General features: G+C 50.7%; 1 protein-coding gene across 1 annotated transcript; it reads left to right on the forward strand.

Annotated features, from left to right (window-relative positions):
* Positions 1-229: 229 nt before the first annotated feature.
* SSTR5 (somatostatin receptor 5) lies at positions 230-11,484 on the forward strand. The gene is made up of 2 exons (XM_064726297.1): positions 230-268; positions 7,743-11,484. The coding sequence occupies exon 2, from the start codon at positions 7,820-7,822 to the stop codon at positions 8,930-8,932; it is 1,113 nt and encodes a 370-aa protein (XP_064582367.1). The 5' UTR covers positions 230-268; positions 7,743-7,819; the 3' UTR covers positions 8,933-11,484.
* Positions 11,485-17,717: the final 6,233 nt, after the last annotated feature.

Consider the following 17,717-nt stretch of genomic DNA (forward strand, 5'->3'; position numbering starts at 1 on the left):
GTGGCACACACGCGTTCGCAGGTGGCACACACGCACTGGCGGGGGCACCGGCGGGCACAGCATCCCCGCGCAGCGCTCCCGCCGCCCGCAGCAGCCGCTGCCAGCCCAAGTTGGCGAGCAGGGGGCGGCCCCAGGGCTGCGGCACCCCCGGCCCCTCCGAGCCCCGTGGCTCCTCCCGGGGGAGCGGCCAGCGCGGGGAGCGCTCCCGGCGCGGCTGCGGGAGCGGCGGCTCCTGCTCCAGCCCTGGAGAGCAGCCCTGGAGCCGCAGGTGAGCACGGCCCGGGGCCGGGAACGGGAGCCGGGATGCGGGAACGGGAGCGGGGAACGGGAACCGAGATGCGGGATGCGGGAACGGGAGCCGGGATGGCTGCGGGGAGGATGGGCACGGGGCAGGCGGGGGATCCGCAAAGCAAACCCCGCTTGGAGAGCTCGCTGGGGTGAAGGAGGCACCGGAGCCGTCCGTCCCGCTTGTGGAAACACCGATTTTGCCCTTCTGAGGGGCGTTTTGGTGCTGGAGTGACTCCATCCTGGCTGGGGGATGCCGGAGAGGGACCCTCTGGGCGGTGAGGTGACAGTCCTGGCTGGGAGGATGACAAGGGGTGACCCCTCTGGGCAGTGAGGTGACAGTTCTGGTTGGGAGGATGACAAGGAGGAACCCTCTGGGCAGTGAGGTGACAATCCCAGCTGGGAATACCCGGGAGGGACCCCCGGCCGTGGGGACGATGCTGCGTTTGAAGCAGGAGCAGCCTGAGCGCGGTTTTGGGGCTGGGAAGGGACTCGAGAGGCACCAGCGGGCACAGCCCGGTGCCGCTGTCACCCCCGGGGATGTGACAGAGCCCTGGTGGGGCTCAGGGACAGAGCAGAGCCCTGGGATGGAACACGGCGGGGAGAGCAAAGCTGGGAGCTGCTCCCGGGGGCTCAGAGACAGAGATGTCGAGGTCAAGGTGACATCGGGGGGGGGGGCTCAGGCCAAGGTGACATCAGGGATCAGGCCAAGGTGACATCGGGGGCTCAGGATGGGTCAGGCTGGGAGCAGCTCCGGCTGTCCCTGGGCTGGATCCCTGCAGCTCCCCGGCCCCAGAACCCAGAGCTTGGCATGAAAAAACAGGGAGAGAACAGCCGGGCTCAGAAAGAGCCGGGCTCAGGAGGTTTGGGATCAAGCAGGGACTTTTTGTATCTCTGGGGAGGAGGAGACCCCCAGGTGAGACCCCACAGCTGCTCTCGGGGTGCTGGGACCAGTCTGGGGGTGCTTGAGGGACCCCCAGCTCCTGGGGTCAGCCTCGGTGGCTGCAGTGCAGCTGCACTGCTGGAGTGGGATGGATCCTAAAGCCAGACACCCCAAATCCTGGAATTTCCCCCCTGGAGCTGCTGCTCCTGAGCTCCTTCCACCTCGGGGCCAGGGCTGTTCCTGCTCTCCCTCAGACTGGAATCAGAGCTCCTGCACCCACCTGGAATATCCCTGAAATCCCTGCCTGTCCCCGGATTGCAGAGGGGAAGGGAGGAACAGAAAAACCCCCTGGGTTTGGGGATGTGCTGGAGCTGGAGCCGGGTTTGGGAGATTCACCCCAGCCCCACTGCCCGTAGGGGAACAGAGATGGAGCTGCACACCTTGCTCTGCCTGGAGTGGCTTAAATCTGGGACCAAACCCATCTTAAATCCAGGAGCAAACCCACCTTAAATCTGGGACCAAACACACCATAAATACAGGAGCAAACCCATCCTAAATCCAACAGCAATCCCACCTTAAATCCAGGAACAAATCTAATCTAAATCTGGGAGCAAACCCGACTTAAATCCAGGACCAAACCCACTTTAAATCCAGGACCAAACCCACTTTAAATCCAGGACCAAACCCAGTTTAAACTTGGGACCAAGCCCAGCAGCTTTTGCTTTCCACGAGTGTTGGTGTGGCAGGAGCAGCTGAGCCCGAGTGAGTAATGCCTGAGCATGACTGAAATGTGTTTGGGGAGAAAAAAAAGGATTCAGCAAAGATTTGGGTTTATGAGTTGTTTCATGGGTTGTTTGCTCATAAAAATAGGAGCAGCCTCTCAGGTGCTCTGGGAAACCCTGGGAAGGGCTGAGGGGTAACAAGGTGGTGCCAAATATACAATTTAAAGAGATTTTTTGGGGTTAAAAGCGGGAAGAAGTTGTTGAACTTGGAATTCAGCTGATTGGTTTAGTCCCAATTCCGAGAGTGGAAGCAGAGGAGCAATTTCAGGTGGGAAAGTTTTGTTTCCAGCAGAGAAAAATCCCTAATTTTTTTTTTCAGGGCAGCAAACGCCCCCTGAGAATCATCAAAGATTTGTCCAAGGAGAAAATTCCTTTTCAGGAGAATCTGAATGGATTATTCCTTTGGGGTTTTTTTTAACTCCAGGTGATGGGAATGGGAAAACCGAGGTGTACCCGCTTCATTGTGCAGAACAATTTCATCCCTCAGAGCTGAGGCAGCTCTCAGGGTGATGCTGCATTTCCCTGCTGCTCCCCCTCAGCTTTCCTGGGATTTCTGAGCTATCCCAGAGCTGCCCTGCCAGGTCTCCTGTAAGATTTAAGGGGGATAGGATGGTGGGGACAGACGGACACGAGAGATCTCTGCAGCCAGGTGGTGGAATTTGGGGTTTATGGCAAAGGGCCTGGGGGCAGGGCCCTGCTGGGAGCTGCCACAGCTCAGAGCAGGCCCGAGAGAGAGAAAGAGAGGTAAAGAGAGTGGTAAAGAGGATGAGAGAGTGAGGTTCCCATTACAATGCAATAAATCTTCTTCTGGTCATGGAATTTGGGGTTTATTGCACAGGGCCTGGGTGCAGGGCCCTGCTGGGATTTGGGGTTCATTGCACAGGGCCTGGGTGCAGGGCCCTGCAGGAGCTGCAGCCACAGCTCAGAGCAGGCCTGAGAGAGGAGAGGGGGAGAGAGGATGAGAGGGTGAGAGAGTAAAAGCGTAAGAGAGTAAAAGGGGTAAGAGCATAAAAGGCAAGAGCTGAGAGACAAGAGGTGAGAGTAAGAGCTAAGAGGCAAGCGCTAAGACAGCGAGGTTCTCATTACAATACAATAAATCTTCTTCTGTGTTGAATATTCTGATTCTCACTAACCAATCTAGTACAATGTACAAATCCTATAGCATTTATATACAGCCTATAAGAATCACTACATTACAATCCTGTGTTACATTTTAAACCCTAAAAACTCCTCTTTGGGCCCCTTCTGCCAAGCTGCAGGGTCTGCTCTGACCCTTGGGCCTGTCTGCAAGCAGAGGGTGTTGTTCCATCAAAAGGGGATCACCTTCAGCCAGCCACACCATTGTTTTCCAGTTGTTCAGTAACTGAGGGATCTCAAAGCTTGCTTTCATTTCGATCTCACTTATAGTTTCCATATTCTCAAAATCTTTTGCCAGGCAATCATATTTATAAGGCTTTCCTGTTCCATCTTCCCCAGCAGTCTCCCTCCCTCCCCGCCCTGCCTTCCCCATCCACCCAAACCCACAAACGAGGCCCCAGGAGCTCCCTGAGGAGCAGCAGCTGATGGACACAGCTCCAAAACACGAAAACAATGAAATTATCAAAACCCCAGGGATTTATTGCAGCCATCTCCACGGGATGGGAGCTCTGCTGCCCGGAGACAATTCCTGGAGAGTTCTCGGGGTGTTTTTCCTCCCAAGACAATTTGAAAAGCCTGGATTCCCACTGGCTGTGTTATCCCTAATTATCCTGCTGCTGGAAGCAGCAATCTGCCATGCTGGTGCTGTAATTCCATTCCCAGCAATTATCGTGGATGAGAGAGTGATGATTCCAGAGGCAAACAGGCAGCAGGATCCAATCCAGCTTGGAAAATGAGGTTTAATTCCTGCCCCACTCTCATGCAATGTTCTCCATGGAGTTATTTTTGCTTTCCTGCTGTGACCTGAGCCCAGGGAAAACTTCAGCCTTGATCTGTCTGGGCATTTTTAATTTTAAATTAAAAATGTTAATTCCATTTTAAACGTTTGTTTTTCCTTAGGTTGGGATGATTTTTCAGTCGCTGTTCTGTTAATGCTTGGGGTTTTTTTCACCCAGGTTTATTTAGGAGTCTTCACAAATGCAAAATTCTAGCACCATAACACCTCTGCTATTTATTCCCTGATTTTTTTTGGGAAGCAGGGACAGAGATATATTCAGCTGCTGTGGATGCTGATTTTTCCTGGATGGTGATCTGTCAAAACTTGGAATTCTGTCAGTGATTATTCCAGGTCCACGTTCCCAGCTCCTCAATTTTAAGCAGAAAACCCAGAATTTATGGACAATCCCAGGGTGGGGGCTTTGAAATCAAAGGGGAATAAAAAGCTGAATGAGAGAAAACCCCCTGGAGGCGTGTTTGTTATTAATCCCTTAATTAAGAACACCAAACAAGGCTATGAGGGATCAATCAGCGCCTCTTAATTACCTTTAATCATCATCTTTAATCACCCTTTGTGCAGGTTCAGGGTTGTGGTGACAAAAGGAGCTGAGGCCAAATCGTGCTGGTGAGGGACAAATTGTCACCTGGAGAGGGGGGAAAATTCCCTGTGCTCCTCCAAGGCAGCCAGGAAAACATGGATTTGCAGCTGAGGGTTTTTTGTTTTTTTTTTTTTTTCCCAGGAAAAATCCCAAAATTCTGGTGGCTGCAAAGCAAAGGCTGAGGGAAGCAAAGGTGGGATGGCGATCTGGGTTTGGTTGACAGATCTGGGGGAATTTGGGATGTAAAATCCTGGGAATGGGGGATGTCCAGGTGGAGTAAATTCCTTCCTGGTGCTGAGAACAGCAGGGAAGAGCTGGAAGGATTCACAGCAGAGCCTTGGGAAATGGATTTCCCCTCAGGAAATGCTCTGGAGCATCCCTGGAATTGTCCATATCCATGCTGGAGCGGTCTGGGATCATGGGAAGTCTCATGGATGAGCTTGGAGGTCCCTTCCGACCCAAAGCATTCCAGGGTTCTGGGACTCCCTTCCCAATCCACTCAGTATGACAGGGAATGTTCTACAGTTCATCCCACAGAACAAAAATCCCGAGGGAAAGGTGAATATTCCCACAAACCACAGAAAGAGCCCCAGAACACTGAGGTGTCCCTGACTCCAGGAAAAGTCTGGCTGCTGAGGGAACCTGGAAATTCCTCTCTGTTGGAAAATAAAAATAAAAATCCAAAAATCCACAAAAGAACCCCAAAAAATCCACCCCTCTCCATGGAAAACACACCTAAGCCCTTCATGAATAACCCCTGGAATGCCCATGGATGGCTGGGAGAGCCCAAGGCCCTCTGCAAACAGGGATTTGGGGCTGGAGCATTTCTCCAAGGGGAGGACAAATGGGAATTATCCAAAGAAAAAGCTCCTCTTTCCAAGGCCTGAGCTCCAGAGGTGGTGAAAGGAGCAGGACTGAAGTCATTGTGCAATTCCTGCAGTCCTGAATCCAAGGATTTCACACTGTGGAAAGGGCACTTTGGAAAAGGTGTCCTTTCCCATTTGTTAGAGGATGAGCCACACATGACTGCTCCTCCTGACCTTCCCTGCTGAGCTCCAGCTCTGCTTCTTTCTGTGCCTTCCAATTTTTCCCAGGCTCAGATGGAAATTTGGGCTTTTTGGGCCCAGCCTGGATGTGCTGAGCTTGTCTGGGAAGAATTTCCCAATCCCAAGGATGCGGCTCCATGGATACGAGTTTATAAACCCTGCCTGCCCCATCCCACGCATTTTTCCTTCCTATCCTTCCCTTCGGTGATCCCAGTGGGGGTCACAGCAGGAAAATGGGAATTTCCAAACCCCTCCAGCTGAGAATGAGGCATCCCATATTCAGCTTCTCCCAGAATTTCCCCATAAATAACCTCAGATTTGCTGCAGCTCAGGACTTCAAAACAGGTTGAAGATCAGGATTTTAAATTCCACTTTTCCAGCCAGAACTGGCCTTTCCCTGTGTTATTTTACCCAGCCTCTGACCCTCTCCTGTTTAATTTATAAAGAGCTCTGCCTGCAGCGGGATGCTGGGAATTGCAGGGATGCTCCCAACACCCCAACCCCAAATATTCCAGCAGCACATCCAGCTCCTCCTGTCCCATCCTCCCCATCCCTCTGGAGCTCCAGCAGCTCCCCCAGCTCCTCCTGCACTCCCAATTCCCCCGGTGCATCTCCACCCCGCCACGTGAGACACCTACTCCCCATCTGCACATTCCCAAAGCAGCTCGGCGCATTTGAGATTCCTCCCGGGAGCTGCAGGGGCTCCTCCTCTCCCCCAGGTTTTCTCACCCCAGGAGAAAGCCCAGCCATGGACGGAGGTGGTTTCACATTGCTCCTGGAGACAAGGAGCTTTTCCAGTGCTGTGGGCTGGCTGTTTGTGATTCCAGCCCCAAACCCCCGGATTATTGTGGGAATCTGATCGTCAGGTGACGGCAGCAAAAATTGCTGGGTGTTTCTTCCACCTTCACCAGGATTTGGTGCTTTAAATATCCATTTTTTTGGTGCTTTAAAATCTCCATTTTTTGGTGCTTTAAATCTCCATTTTTCATAGGATGTTTCCAAGTTTCCCCACCTGATAATTTGAACCCCACTTTGACAAAAAGGTGGAAAAATATTCCTGGGGATCGAGCTCGCTGCAGGAAAGGGGTGTTGGAAATTCTTCACCTTTTTCAGGATGGTTGGTAAAATTTATTCCAGCTTCAAATCTGTTCAGCTGTCCTGGAGCTGCCCAGTGCAGCTTGGATTTCCTGCAGGGAAAAAAGGGATTTTTGGGATAAAAAGCAGTTCAGGGTGAGAGGAGAGGATGTGGGAACACAAATAACCTTGAGAGATGGGAAAAAGGAGTTTATTCCTTCCCTTCTCTGTGCACACACCCTGACCTGGTGGGGAAGATCTCAATGATCCTTTCTGTTTTTGAGCTCAGGGATTTTTTTTCCAAGGGTTTTCCATTGTTATGGGAAGTTTTGCTTCTTCCCCTGATCCCAGTTCCAACCCCAACACCTTCCTCTATCCCAGGTTGCTCCCAGCCCCATCCAACCCAGCCTTGGACGGTTCCAGGATCCAGGGGCAGCCCCAGCTGCTCTGGGAATTCTGTTCCAGAGCCTCTCCACCTTCACAGGGAAAAATCCATCACAGCTGCACCCAGCCCTGAATCCTGTGAAAATGAAACAGAACCTGGGATGAGCATGGGGATCCTCCCATTGTGCAATTCCTTTGTAGGGAATTGATCCCATCCTCCTCCCTGGCTGAATAACCCAACCCCAAATCCTGAGTAGAAGAGAAAATGGAAGTGATTGTAAAATTCTGCTTTGTAAAAGTCCTGTCTGTCTTTTCCTTGAGTTTTTGATTTTTTTGAATTTCTGAAATTTTAAATTATTTTAAATCTTAAATTATTTTAATATTTTAATATTTAAATTTTAAATTTTTAATTTATTTTTATTTTTATTTTTATTTTAATTTTTATTTTTATTTTTATTTTTATTTTTATTTCTATTTCTATTTCTATTTCTATTTTTATTTCCATTCCTATTTCTATTCCTATTTCTATTTCTTTTTCTATTCCTTTTTCTATTCCTATTTCTATTTCTTTTTCTATTCCTATTTCTATTTCTATTTCTATTTCTATTTCTATTTCTATTTCTATTCCTATTCCTATTCCTATTCCTATTCCTATTTCTATTCCTATTCCTATTCCTATTCCTATTTTATTTTTATTTTTCTATAATTCTACAATTTTTAAAATTTTTAATTTTTTTAATCTTTGAATTTTGACTTTTCGAATTTTTCCTTCTAGGAACAAGATGCCCATGAAGTTTAATCTCTCCTAAGAGGGGAAAAAAACCCACAGAGAGAGACAAAACAAAAAACCCCATGGATCCTCTGTACTTCTCCAGCACGTTCAGCATGGAGGCCGCTCCCGACCAGGCCAACTCGTCCCTGCTGCCCAACGGGACGGAGAACGGGACGCTGCCGGAGGTGCCACCGTTCCAGTACATCCACAAGGTGCTCATCCCCATCTGCTACCTGCTGGTGTGCGCCCTGGGGCTGAGCGGCAACGCCCTGGTCATCTACGTGGTGCTGCGGCACGCCAAGATGAAAACGGTCACCAACATCTACATCCTCAACCTGGCCGTGGCCGACGTGCTCTTCATGCTGGGCCTGCCCTTCCTGGCCACCCAGAACGCCATCTCCTACTGGCCCTTCGGCTCCTTCCTCTGCCGCCTGGTCATGACCGTGGACGGCATCAACCAGTTCACCAGCATCTTCTGCCTGACGGTGATGAGCATGGACCGCTACCTGGCCGTGGTGCACCCCATCAAATCCACCAAGTGGAGACGCCCCAGGGTGGCCAAGCTCATCAGCGCCACGGTCTGGACCTTCTCCTTCTTGGTGGTGCTGCCCGTGATCATCTTCTCGGACGTGCAGGAGGATTTCCAGACGTGCAACATGAACTGGCCGGAGCCGGTCAACGTCTGGTCGGCGGCGTTCATCATCTACACCTCGGTGCTGGGCTTCTTCGGGCCGCTGCTGGTCATCTGCCTGTGCTACCTGCTGATCGTGGTCAAGGTGAAGTCCTCGGGGATCCGCGTGGGCTCCACGCGGCGCCGCCGGTCGGAGCGGAAGGTCACCAGGATGGTGGTGATCATCGTGGTGGTCTTCGTGTTCTGCTGGCTGCCCTTCTACACCATGAACATCGTCAACCTGATCCTCATCCTGCCCGCCGACCCCGTCCTCGAGGGGCTCTACTTCTTCATGGTGGTGCTGAGCTACGCCAACAGCTGCGCCAACCCCATCCTCTACGGCTTCCTCTCCGACAACTTCAAGCAGAGCTTCCAGAAGGTTCTCTGCCTCCGCAAGGGCGATGGAGCGGAGGACGGAGAGCCCGTGGAGCACAGGCAGGAGAACAGCAGCCGCCTGCAGGAGTCCATGCTGACCCAGAGGAACGTGGAGTTCAACGGGCACATGCAGACCAGCAAGGTCTGAGGGCATGGCCTGGCACTGCAGAGTCCCCTGGAGGACCTGGGGACATCAAGCAGGGCATGGCCTGGCACTGCAGAGTCCCCTGAAGGACCTGGGGACATCAAGCAGGGCATGGCCTGGCACTGCAGAGTCCCCTGGAGGACCTGGGGACATCAAGCAGGGCATGGCCTGGCACTGCAGAGTCCCCTGGGAGGCCTTGGGGACATCAAGCAGGGCATGGCCTGGCACTGCAGAGTCCCCTGGAAGACTTGGGGACATCAAGCAGGGCATGGCCTGGCACTGCAGAGTCCCCTGGAGGACCTGGGGACATCAAGCAGGGCATGGCCTGGCACTGCAGAGTCCCCTGGAGGCCTTGGGGACATCAAGCAGGGCATGGCCTGGCACTGCAGAGTCCCTGGAGGACCTGGGGACTTTAATGAGGGCATGGCCTGGCACTGCAGAGTCCCCTGGAGGACTTGGGGACATCAAGCAGGGCATGGCCTGGCACTGCAGAGTCCCCTGGAGGACCTGGGGACTTTAATGAGGGCATGGCCTGGCACTGCAGAGTCCCCTGGAGGACTTGGGGACATCAAGCAGGGCATGGCCTGGCACTGCAGAGTCCCCTGGAGGACTTGGGGACATCAAGCAGGGCATGGCCTGGCACTGCAGAGTCCCCTGGAGGACTTGGGGACTTCAGTTCATGCAAAAGGAAAATGTGGAGCCCCAGAAGCTCCCACAAATGCTCACAGAGGGCTCTTCCTTGCTTTTCCCAGCTGGAAGTGCCAAGCTCTGGTGGTGTCCTGGTGGATCTGATGTCTGGGACCACTTTGGGTCCTCCAGGGAATGATTTCCAGGCTTTGTACCCCTCTAGCCATGCAAACAACACTAAGCCAGCTCTAATTCTCTTGTTAAGTTTGGTTTAAGGCTGCTTTGTACTGCTGGGATCTGCTCTGAGCAGCAAACAGCTCAGCTGGGATCTTTGGGAATTCTTCAAGGGGATTTCTGAATGGAAAATGAGATTTCTTCAGAGTTTCATGCAAAAAAGGCACCAGCACTGCTCTGGAAACGGGTTCTGGTGTGCTGGGTGCTGCCTTTGCTTTGTTTTCCTGCCATTAACCCATCCCAGGGAGCCAGAACAGCCAGGAACCCTTCAAACAAAGCCAGAAAGATTAAAAAAAAACCAAGATTAGGAAAACACTCTGGAAAGGAATCAATGCAGCCACGACATTTCCACCTTCCCACGCCATGAAATGTGCTGTGACCCCGCTGTTGTGATGGCAGTGCTGATGGCCGTGGGCTCCTGGGGAGATTGGGTGTCCATCCCTTGGTTCTGAGCGCAAGTCTGGACTCAAAGCTGTGTTTTCAGACACCAAACCCAGCTCAATCCCCTCTGAGCAAAAGTTTGGACTCAAAATTGTGTTTTCAGACGCTAAACCCAGCTCAATCCTGTCTGAGTGTAAATCTGGACTCAAAGCTGTGTTTTCAGAAATTAAACCCAGCTCAATCCCCTCCTGACTGGTGCACTTGCCAGGGGGTGTTTTTGCCTCAATCCTGGAGGTTTTTCCCAACTTTAATGATTCCATCATTCCATTTGTTCTGTTGGATGTGACACTCACATTCCCAATGTCAGGAACTCACCAAGGCACAAGCACAGAGCCTGGCTGGGACCATGAGTAATTTACTCCCAGGTTTCTCCCAGTAGCAGGCAGTGCCCACCTGCTCTACAGCACATTCCAAATCCCAGCACAGCCAGGTTTAGCTGATTAATTAATAAAATTATCTTTTCCCATAGGTTTGGTGTGAGCTGGGCGGTGATTCCCTCAGTTTTCCACCTGAAATGATCCCTCTGGAGAGGGAAATGACGGGAAAGCTCAAGGCTGGGGCAGGAAAATCTGCTTTGGAAAAAAAAAAGAAAAAGATTTTAATAAATTCAGATTTCTGGGAAGGAGCTAAACCCTGTTTTGGGCAGAGCAAAGAGCATTTGTGCCCTCCTTCCATGGAGTTTGATCATATCCTTGGAATTAAAGGGAATCAAATCCAAGGGAAGTTTTATCCAGAGGGAACAGACTCTGGAAAGGAGGTGGATAAACCTGGGCCTTGTTTTCCACCTGCCCCAGACCAATCCCACCTCTTTTCCCCAGATCAGGATGGGGATCCCAATTCCCAGAAAACAGAAATTCCAGCCAGCCCATCCAACATTCCCAGTGGTAATGCTGCAATCCATCATATTCATGGATAAATTTAGGAAAGCTCTCAATGCCCCAATTCCCAGGAAAATTCCCTTTCCAAGCAGCAGCTCCCTGGGGAATTCAGTGCCATGGGAATGCTGCTTTGGAGGAGTTATTTTTATTTTTTTCCTGGCCCAAGGAATTTTTTCTGGGAGCAGCTCCTGCAGATCATCTCTCCCAGTGCCACCCAGCCTTTGCTCCATGGGATTCCCTCCCCATCCTAACAAATCTTTCCTCAGCTCTGTGCCTTGGGAAGAAGCTCTGCTGGCTTTTCCCCGCATCCCAAACGCCATTCCTGCGTTCTCCTGGCAGCTTGGCAGAGGAATTTTGAGGAGCCAGCTGAGCTGCCAACGTCCCTGCACACATCCCATCAAAACATGTCATCCTTCCACAAAGAATGACAAATTCCAGGCAGGATCTGTCCTCCCAGCCAGCCCTTCCCAGCAGCTCCAGACAGCACCGACACTCCCCACATCCCTTTTTTTTATCCACACATTCCAGCCCCAATCCCTCAGCCCCAGGGATTGAGTGACATCTTTAATACCTCGACAGACAATCCTTCCAAATTCCAGCTTATTCAGCTTTTTCTTTGATTTATCCAAGGATTCCAAGTGTTGGCTCTGCTCTGCTGGAAAATAAAGACAAAACACCCACGGGAAGATCATGGAAAATTTGCCCGGTGCCCACCTGACCCTCAGGAGGTGGAAAAATCATTTGGATAAAATAAAAATGAAATAAAATAATAAATAAAAAATAAACTGGAATGTCTGGTTCAGGCTCCAGCTATGAATATTCAATGAGATCCATGGAATAAAGGGAATTGCAGCTGCTGGATACCAAAGGATGGGAAGGAAGGGTGCGTGGAAAAATCCACCAGGCAACCTTTGGGATACAGGAACAGCTTCCTTCAGGAATCCACTTTTATTCCATGAAAAATGGGTTTAATTGAGGGGGGGAAATAATGGATTCAGTTTGGACAAGTGGCATTAGGAGGCAGCAATTCCAAAGGGCAGATTCCAGGTGGGCATCCCAGAGGGATCCATGGGCTTCACTGGGTACTTGTGGGTTTCAGCAGGGTCACCATGGAATCCTCTGGCTTTGGGATCTGTCCTGGCTGCTTTCCAAGGGAGGAAAAATCCCAGGAAAGTGCCTGAAGTGAGGAATTTATCCTGGGATTTAAGTGTGGAATTTATCCCAGGATTCATCAGTGGATTGATGTTGGAGTAAGGGCAGGGCACACATGGAATTTTTGCACCTCCCCTCCTTAACTCCCAGCTAAACTCACAGCTCTCTGCTCCCTGAGCTTCCAGGGCTGGGATTATCCCTGGAATGCAAACATTCCCTGTGCCACAGAGTCCTGGGCCAGCCCTGACCCATCAGCAGCCTCCTTAAATCCCACAAATCCCAATTTCCAGTGCCTGTCCCTGCTCCTTGGAGCTGCAGCCCAGGCAGGAGCGGCCGATTTCATTCCCAGCTTTATTCCCAGGGTATTTTATCCAGCTCCAGCCCCTCTCTCACCTGGAATGCCTCAGCTGCTCACCTCACCCAGCTCCTGGTGCTCCTGGGTCCCTCATTCCCTCCCCTTTGGGTGTTGTTTGGAGAACTCCATGGAAATCCGGCGCTGTTGCCATGGGATGGGCGACGCTCGGGGTTTCTGTGTTCCCTCTCCCTTTCACACTTAATCCTCCCTATCTGCCCATCATTCCCTGGAAAGTCACAGCAGGTGAAGCTGTCCCTGCTGCCTCCCTTCTCCGGAGCCTCTAAGCCCTGGATCCTGTCCTGACCTTGAGCCGGGAGTCATCCCAAATATTGGATGGATCCCATTCCCTCAGCCTGGGATGAACCTGCTGTGACTTCCCAACAGGAAAAGCAGCAGCCCTTGGAAAAAGCTGGGAATGAACAATCCTGGCCTGTGGGGATGGGAGATAAACAGGAATTTCCATGGGGATTTGACCTGGATGCAAACACAGCCCAGGCCTGGAAGTGCAGATCAGACCTGGGAATTTTCAGGGAAAAGTTTTCCCTTCACCTTCCATGGATCACCTCTGCTGGCTGGATTTGGGGTTTGTAATCCTGGTGCATCCCTCTGGGATGGGAGATCCAGGATTGCAGCCCCCCCTGCTCCAGGGGATCCCTATTTCATATTCCAGAGGGAGATTTGTGGCTTTTCCTCTCCCTGTTCCAGAGGATCCCTATTTCATATTCCAGAGGGAGATTTGGGGCTTTTCCCCTCCCTGCTCCAGAGGTGAATCCCACCACGGTTTCCTCTGGAGAATCTGTTGGGAAAAAAAAAAAAGGATAAAAACCCCTCCAAGGCCCCAATGAATTTATGCACTCCTGGCTTTTCCTAGCAAAACAAAGAATCGTGGAATGCTCTGGATGGGGAGGGATTTAAAGCTCATCCCATTCCAACCCCTGCCATGAGCAGGAACAATTCCCACTATTCTAGGATGCTCCAAGCTTTGACCTTGGGCGCTTCCAGGGATGGGGCAGCAATCCTGGGCACAATTCCTGCATCCAGGAGGAACAACAGAGCCAGGCAGCAACAATTCCATGCACAATTCCATGCACAATTCCTGCTTCCAAAAACCAAGGAGCACAAATCCCATGCACAATTCCTGTTTTCAGGAGTAGGCAGCACAAATCCCATGCACAATTCCTGCTTCCAAAAACCAAGGAGCACAAATCCCATGCACAATTCCTGTTTTCAGGAGTAGGCAGCACAAATCCCATGCACAATTCCCGCTTCACCAGAGCAGGAGAAGCGCTGGCTCCGGGAGCCGTGGTGACAGCAGCTCCCTTGGGCAGGGTAATTAATTAATTATGCATTCCCAGAATTAATGAGAGCATCCTGTTTTCATCCCTGTCCCGTTTTTTCCACAGATCCCAGCCCCATATGCCGGGTGCCAGACAGGGCTGACAGCCCCCATCCCACACTTGGAATTCTTTTATTTCCTGACAGGAATCAAGAGGCATTTCCATGGAATTAATTCATGGCACTCGATGGTGTTTGGATTTTTCCAGCACGTTTTCAGGGAGGGAAAAGCAGATTGTGGATTTCTGACCTGATGAAAACCTGGGAGCTGAGCTGACAGAGGCAGGGAATGGGAATGGGAATGGGAATGGGAATGGGAATGGGAATGGGAATGGGAATGGGAATGGGAATGGAGGGTTCTGCATCCCTGGAATCACAGGATCACTGTGATCACTGAGCCCATCCCTGCCCAGGTGTCTTTTGCATCCTGGAAAAAATCAGGATTCTGACTTAACAGGGATGAAAACACAAAATCCAGGGAGAAATGGGAGAAATGATCGGGTGGAGGAATTGTTTTGGATTCTTAAAAAGAGAGATTATTCCAATGTGATCCCCTGGGAATTCACAGGCTCTGTGCTGGGTTTTGGATCAGCAAAACCCCAAATCCAGCGGCAATTCCTCAGTTTCCTGCACATGGAATTTCACTCCTGGAATTACCTTGGGGCGGCTGAGATTGCAGCATTCCAGCCTGGAGCCAGCAGAGAGGGATTTGCTTCCAGAACCATCCAGAGGAAAACCAATTCCTTGGATTTTAATGTGATTTTCCCTGGAAATAGCATTAGGCTGTCACTCCCCATGTCTGGCAGGGATTGTTGGGTGCCCAAATCTCTGCAGCAGCTTTTGGCTGGAATACAAATTCCAGCAGCTGTGAGGGGAAACATCCACAGCTTTGGGAACAGGGCAGCAAATCCCTCCTCATCCCAGGGATCCAGCTCCTCTCCCTGTTTGCCCATTCCTGAGGGGATGGAGCTTTTCCCACATCTCTGCTGGAGCCAAATCCAGCCCTGCAAGGACACAAATCCTGAGTTATCCCCACAGGAAGGCCCTGCCCCATCCAAATCCCAGGGATTTTACTGCAAAACCTGGGAGAGAACAGGAAATCTCCCAAAATTAAGCAAGGAAAAGGTGCTGAGGGCAGAGAGCGCTCACGGATTTTCTGGATCTTGCCAGGAAAAATAAAAACACTCTGGAAAATTGGGACAATGAGGAATCCTCAGGATTTACAGGAACAGAGCAGGGAGCAAGAACAGGGAAAACCCAAATGAATCCCATCCCTCATTCCAGGGAAGGATGGAGATTCCAGCCTGTCCTGGCTTTGGGAATTGAGATTCCCAGACTGCCCAGGGATTGGGAATTGCCATTCCCAGCCTGTGCAGGGATTGGGAATTGCCATTCCCAGCCTATCCAGGTTTGGGAATTGCCATTCCCAGCCTGTTCTGGGTTTGGGAATTGCCTTTCTCAGCCTATCCAGGTTTGGGAATTGCCATTCCCAGCCTGTCCAAGGATTGGGAATTGCCATTCTCAGTCTGTCCAGAATTGGGAATTGCCATTCCCAGCCTATCCAGGTTTGGGAATTGCCATTCCCAGCCTATCCAGTGTTTGGGAATTGCCATTCCCAGCCTATCCAGGTTTGGGAATTGCCATTCCCAGCCTGTGCAGGGATTGGGAATTGCCATTCTCAGACTATCCAGATTTGGGTATTGCCATTCCCAGCCTGTTCTGGGTTTGGAAATTGCCATTCCCAGCCTATCCAGTGTTTGGGAATTGCCATTCCCAGCCTGTTATGGGTTTGGAATTGCCATTCTCAGTCTGTCCAGAATTGGGAACTGCCATTCCCAGCCTATCCAGGTTTGGGAATTGCCATTCCCAGCCTGTGCAGGGATTGGAATTACCATTCTCAGTCTGTCCAAGGATTGGGAATTGCCATTCTCAGCCTGTTCTGGGTTTGGGAATTGTCATTCCCAGCCTGTGCAGATTTGGGTATTGCCATTCCCAGCCTGTTTTGGGTTTGGGAATTGCCATTCCCAGCCTATCCAGGTTTGGGAATTGTCATTCCCAGCCTGTCCAAGGATTGGGAATTGCCTTTCTCAGCCTGTTCTGGGTTTGGGAATTGCCATTCTCAGCCTGTCCAGAATTGGGAACTGCCATTCCCAACCTATCCAGGTTTGGGAATTGCCATTCCCAGCCTGTGCAGGGATTGGGAATTGCCATTCTCAGTCTGTCCAGAATTGGGAATTGCCATTCCCAGCCTGCAGGGAGGGTGTGGAAGGCCAAAGTCTCCATCCTGGAGCTTTTAGCCAGGAATGCTCCCTGGCTTGGAAGCGCTCTCTGTTTGTTTTCCCACTTTCCCCTCCCATCTCCTGCATTTTCTCCCAACCCTTGGGGTGGGATAGATCCTTGCTGGAGCCATTAAATCCCATTCCACTCATCCAGAGGCAATCCATTAGCCTGGTTTGTTGCCTGGTTTCCTTATCAGCCTCGATGTTATCTCGCCGTTCCTGTTGTAAATCCAAAGTTTCCTCCTGGAGAGGAAGGGAAGAGTTTGCCCAAGGCACGGGTGCCTGTTGTTATTCCTGAGAAAAAATCCATCCAGAGGGATGGAACCACACCCAAACAGGCTCTGTGTCCCCAAAAGGGCTGGGAGGAGATGGGAATGAGGGGTTGTGGCATTCCTGGGATGGAGGGAGCGGAACCACACAGAGCAGAGGAGGTTTAATTTGGATTTTAGGGATTCCAGCCCCGAAAAGGGATTTTAAAAGGTGGAAGTGGGAAGTTCTTTGGACATTCAGCTTTTAGAGGTTCCAATTAATTCCCAAAATTCCTCAGCAGGCTGAGATTCCCGGTGGGTTTTAGGCCATCTGGATCCTGTGGGCACACTCTGGGTTTTGCCCCAGGAATTGATGCAGATTTCATGATTTCCCTCTTTATCCCCAAAATAGTTTGGGAGGAGATGGGAATGAGGGATTTTGGCATTCCCAGGATAGAGGGAGCCCAACAAGCAGAGCAGGGGAGGTTGAAGTTGGATTTTAGGGAAATTTCCTTCCCAAAAGGGATGTCCAGTGTGGAAAAGTGAATTAAAATGCGGCAGTGGGAACATTCAGCTTTGACATATTCCAGTTTTCCCCCCAAACCTCATCAGGTTGAGATTCCCAGTGGTTTTTAGGCCATTAGGGATAATTTGGATTCTGTGGATCCCTTTGGATGCTTGGAAAGGTCGTTGTGCCCCTGGAATCGATGTGGATTTAATGATTCCCCTGCTCCTGGCACTGGGATGAGTCAGGAGAGCTCCAAAATCCAAATATCCCCCCTGGAGATGAGTTTATTCAGGGATAAAAATGATGATTTTTGTGCTTCTTCCCAAAATAAAGGGACTTCTCTGGAATTAAAAATGTTCTGGGTGGGGTTTTTCCATCCCTGGCAATAATCAGGGAATTTTTAATTGTAATTTTAATCAGTGCAGCAAATGGGAGAAGGGAATGAGCCAAAATTGTGGGAAATCTGCTGGATCTGTGAGGAATGAGGAATTCCAGAGTTATTATTATTGGAGTTATTTTTCTAATCCAGGGATGGGACAGGGAGGATTGAGAAATAGAAAAAGGAGGGGGAAAAATGTGGAGTTCTCCAATGTGGCTTCAAAATCATGGAAATTTCCCAGGTTTCCTTTTCAGGATGTGGGTTAAGGGAAACAGGAGCATACTCGAGGTTTCAAGGCTTGGGATGCATTTTTATGTGGAATTTTCTACTTAAAAGTCCCTATTTTCAGGAA

This window comes from Zonotrichia leucophrys, chromosome 14, assembly GCF_028769735.1.
Source record: "Zonotrichia leucophrys gambelii isolate GWCS_2022_RI chromosome 14, RI_Zleu_2.0, whole genome shotgun sequence".
Lineage (NCBI taxonomy): Eukaryota > Metazoa > Chordata > Aves > Passeriformes > Passerellidae > Zonotrichia > Zonotrichia leucophrys.

Excerpts from the sequence above, each read along its gene's own strand:
- SSTR5 (XM_064726297.1), top strand. The coding sequence starts at position 7,820 with ATGGATCCTCTGTACTTCTCCAGCACGTTCAGCATGGAGGCCGCTCCC.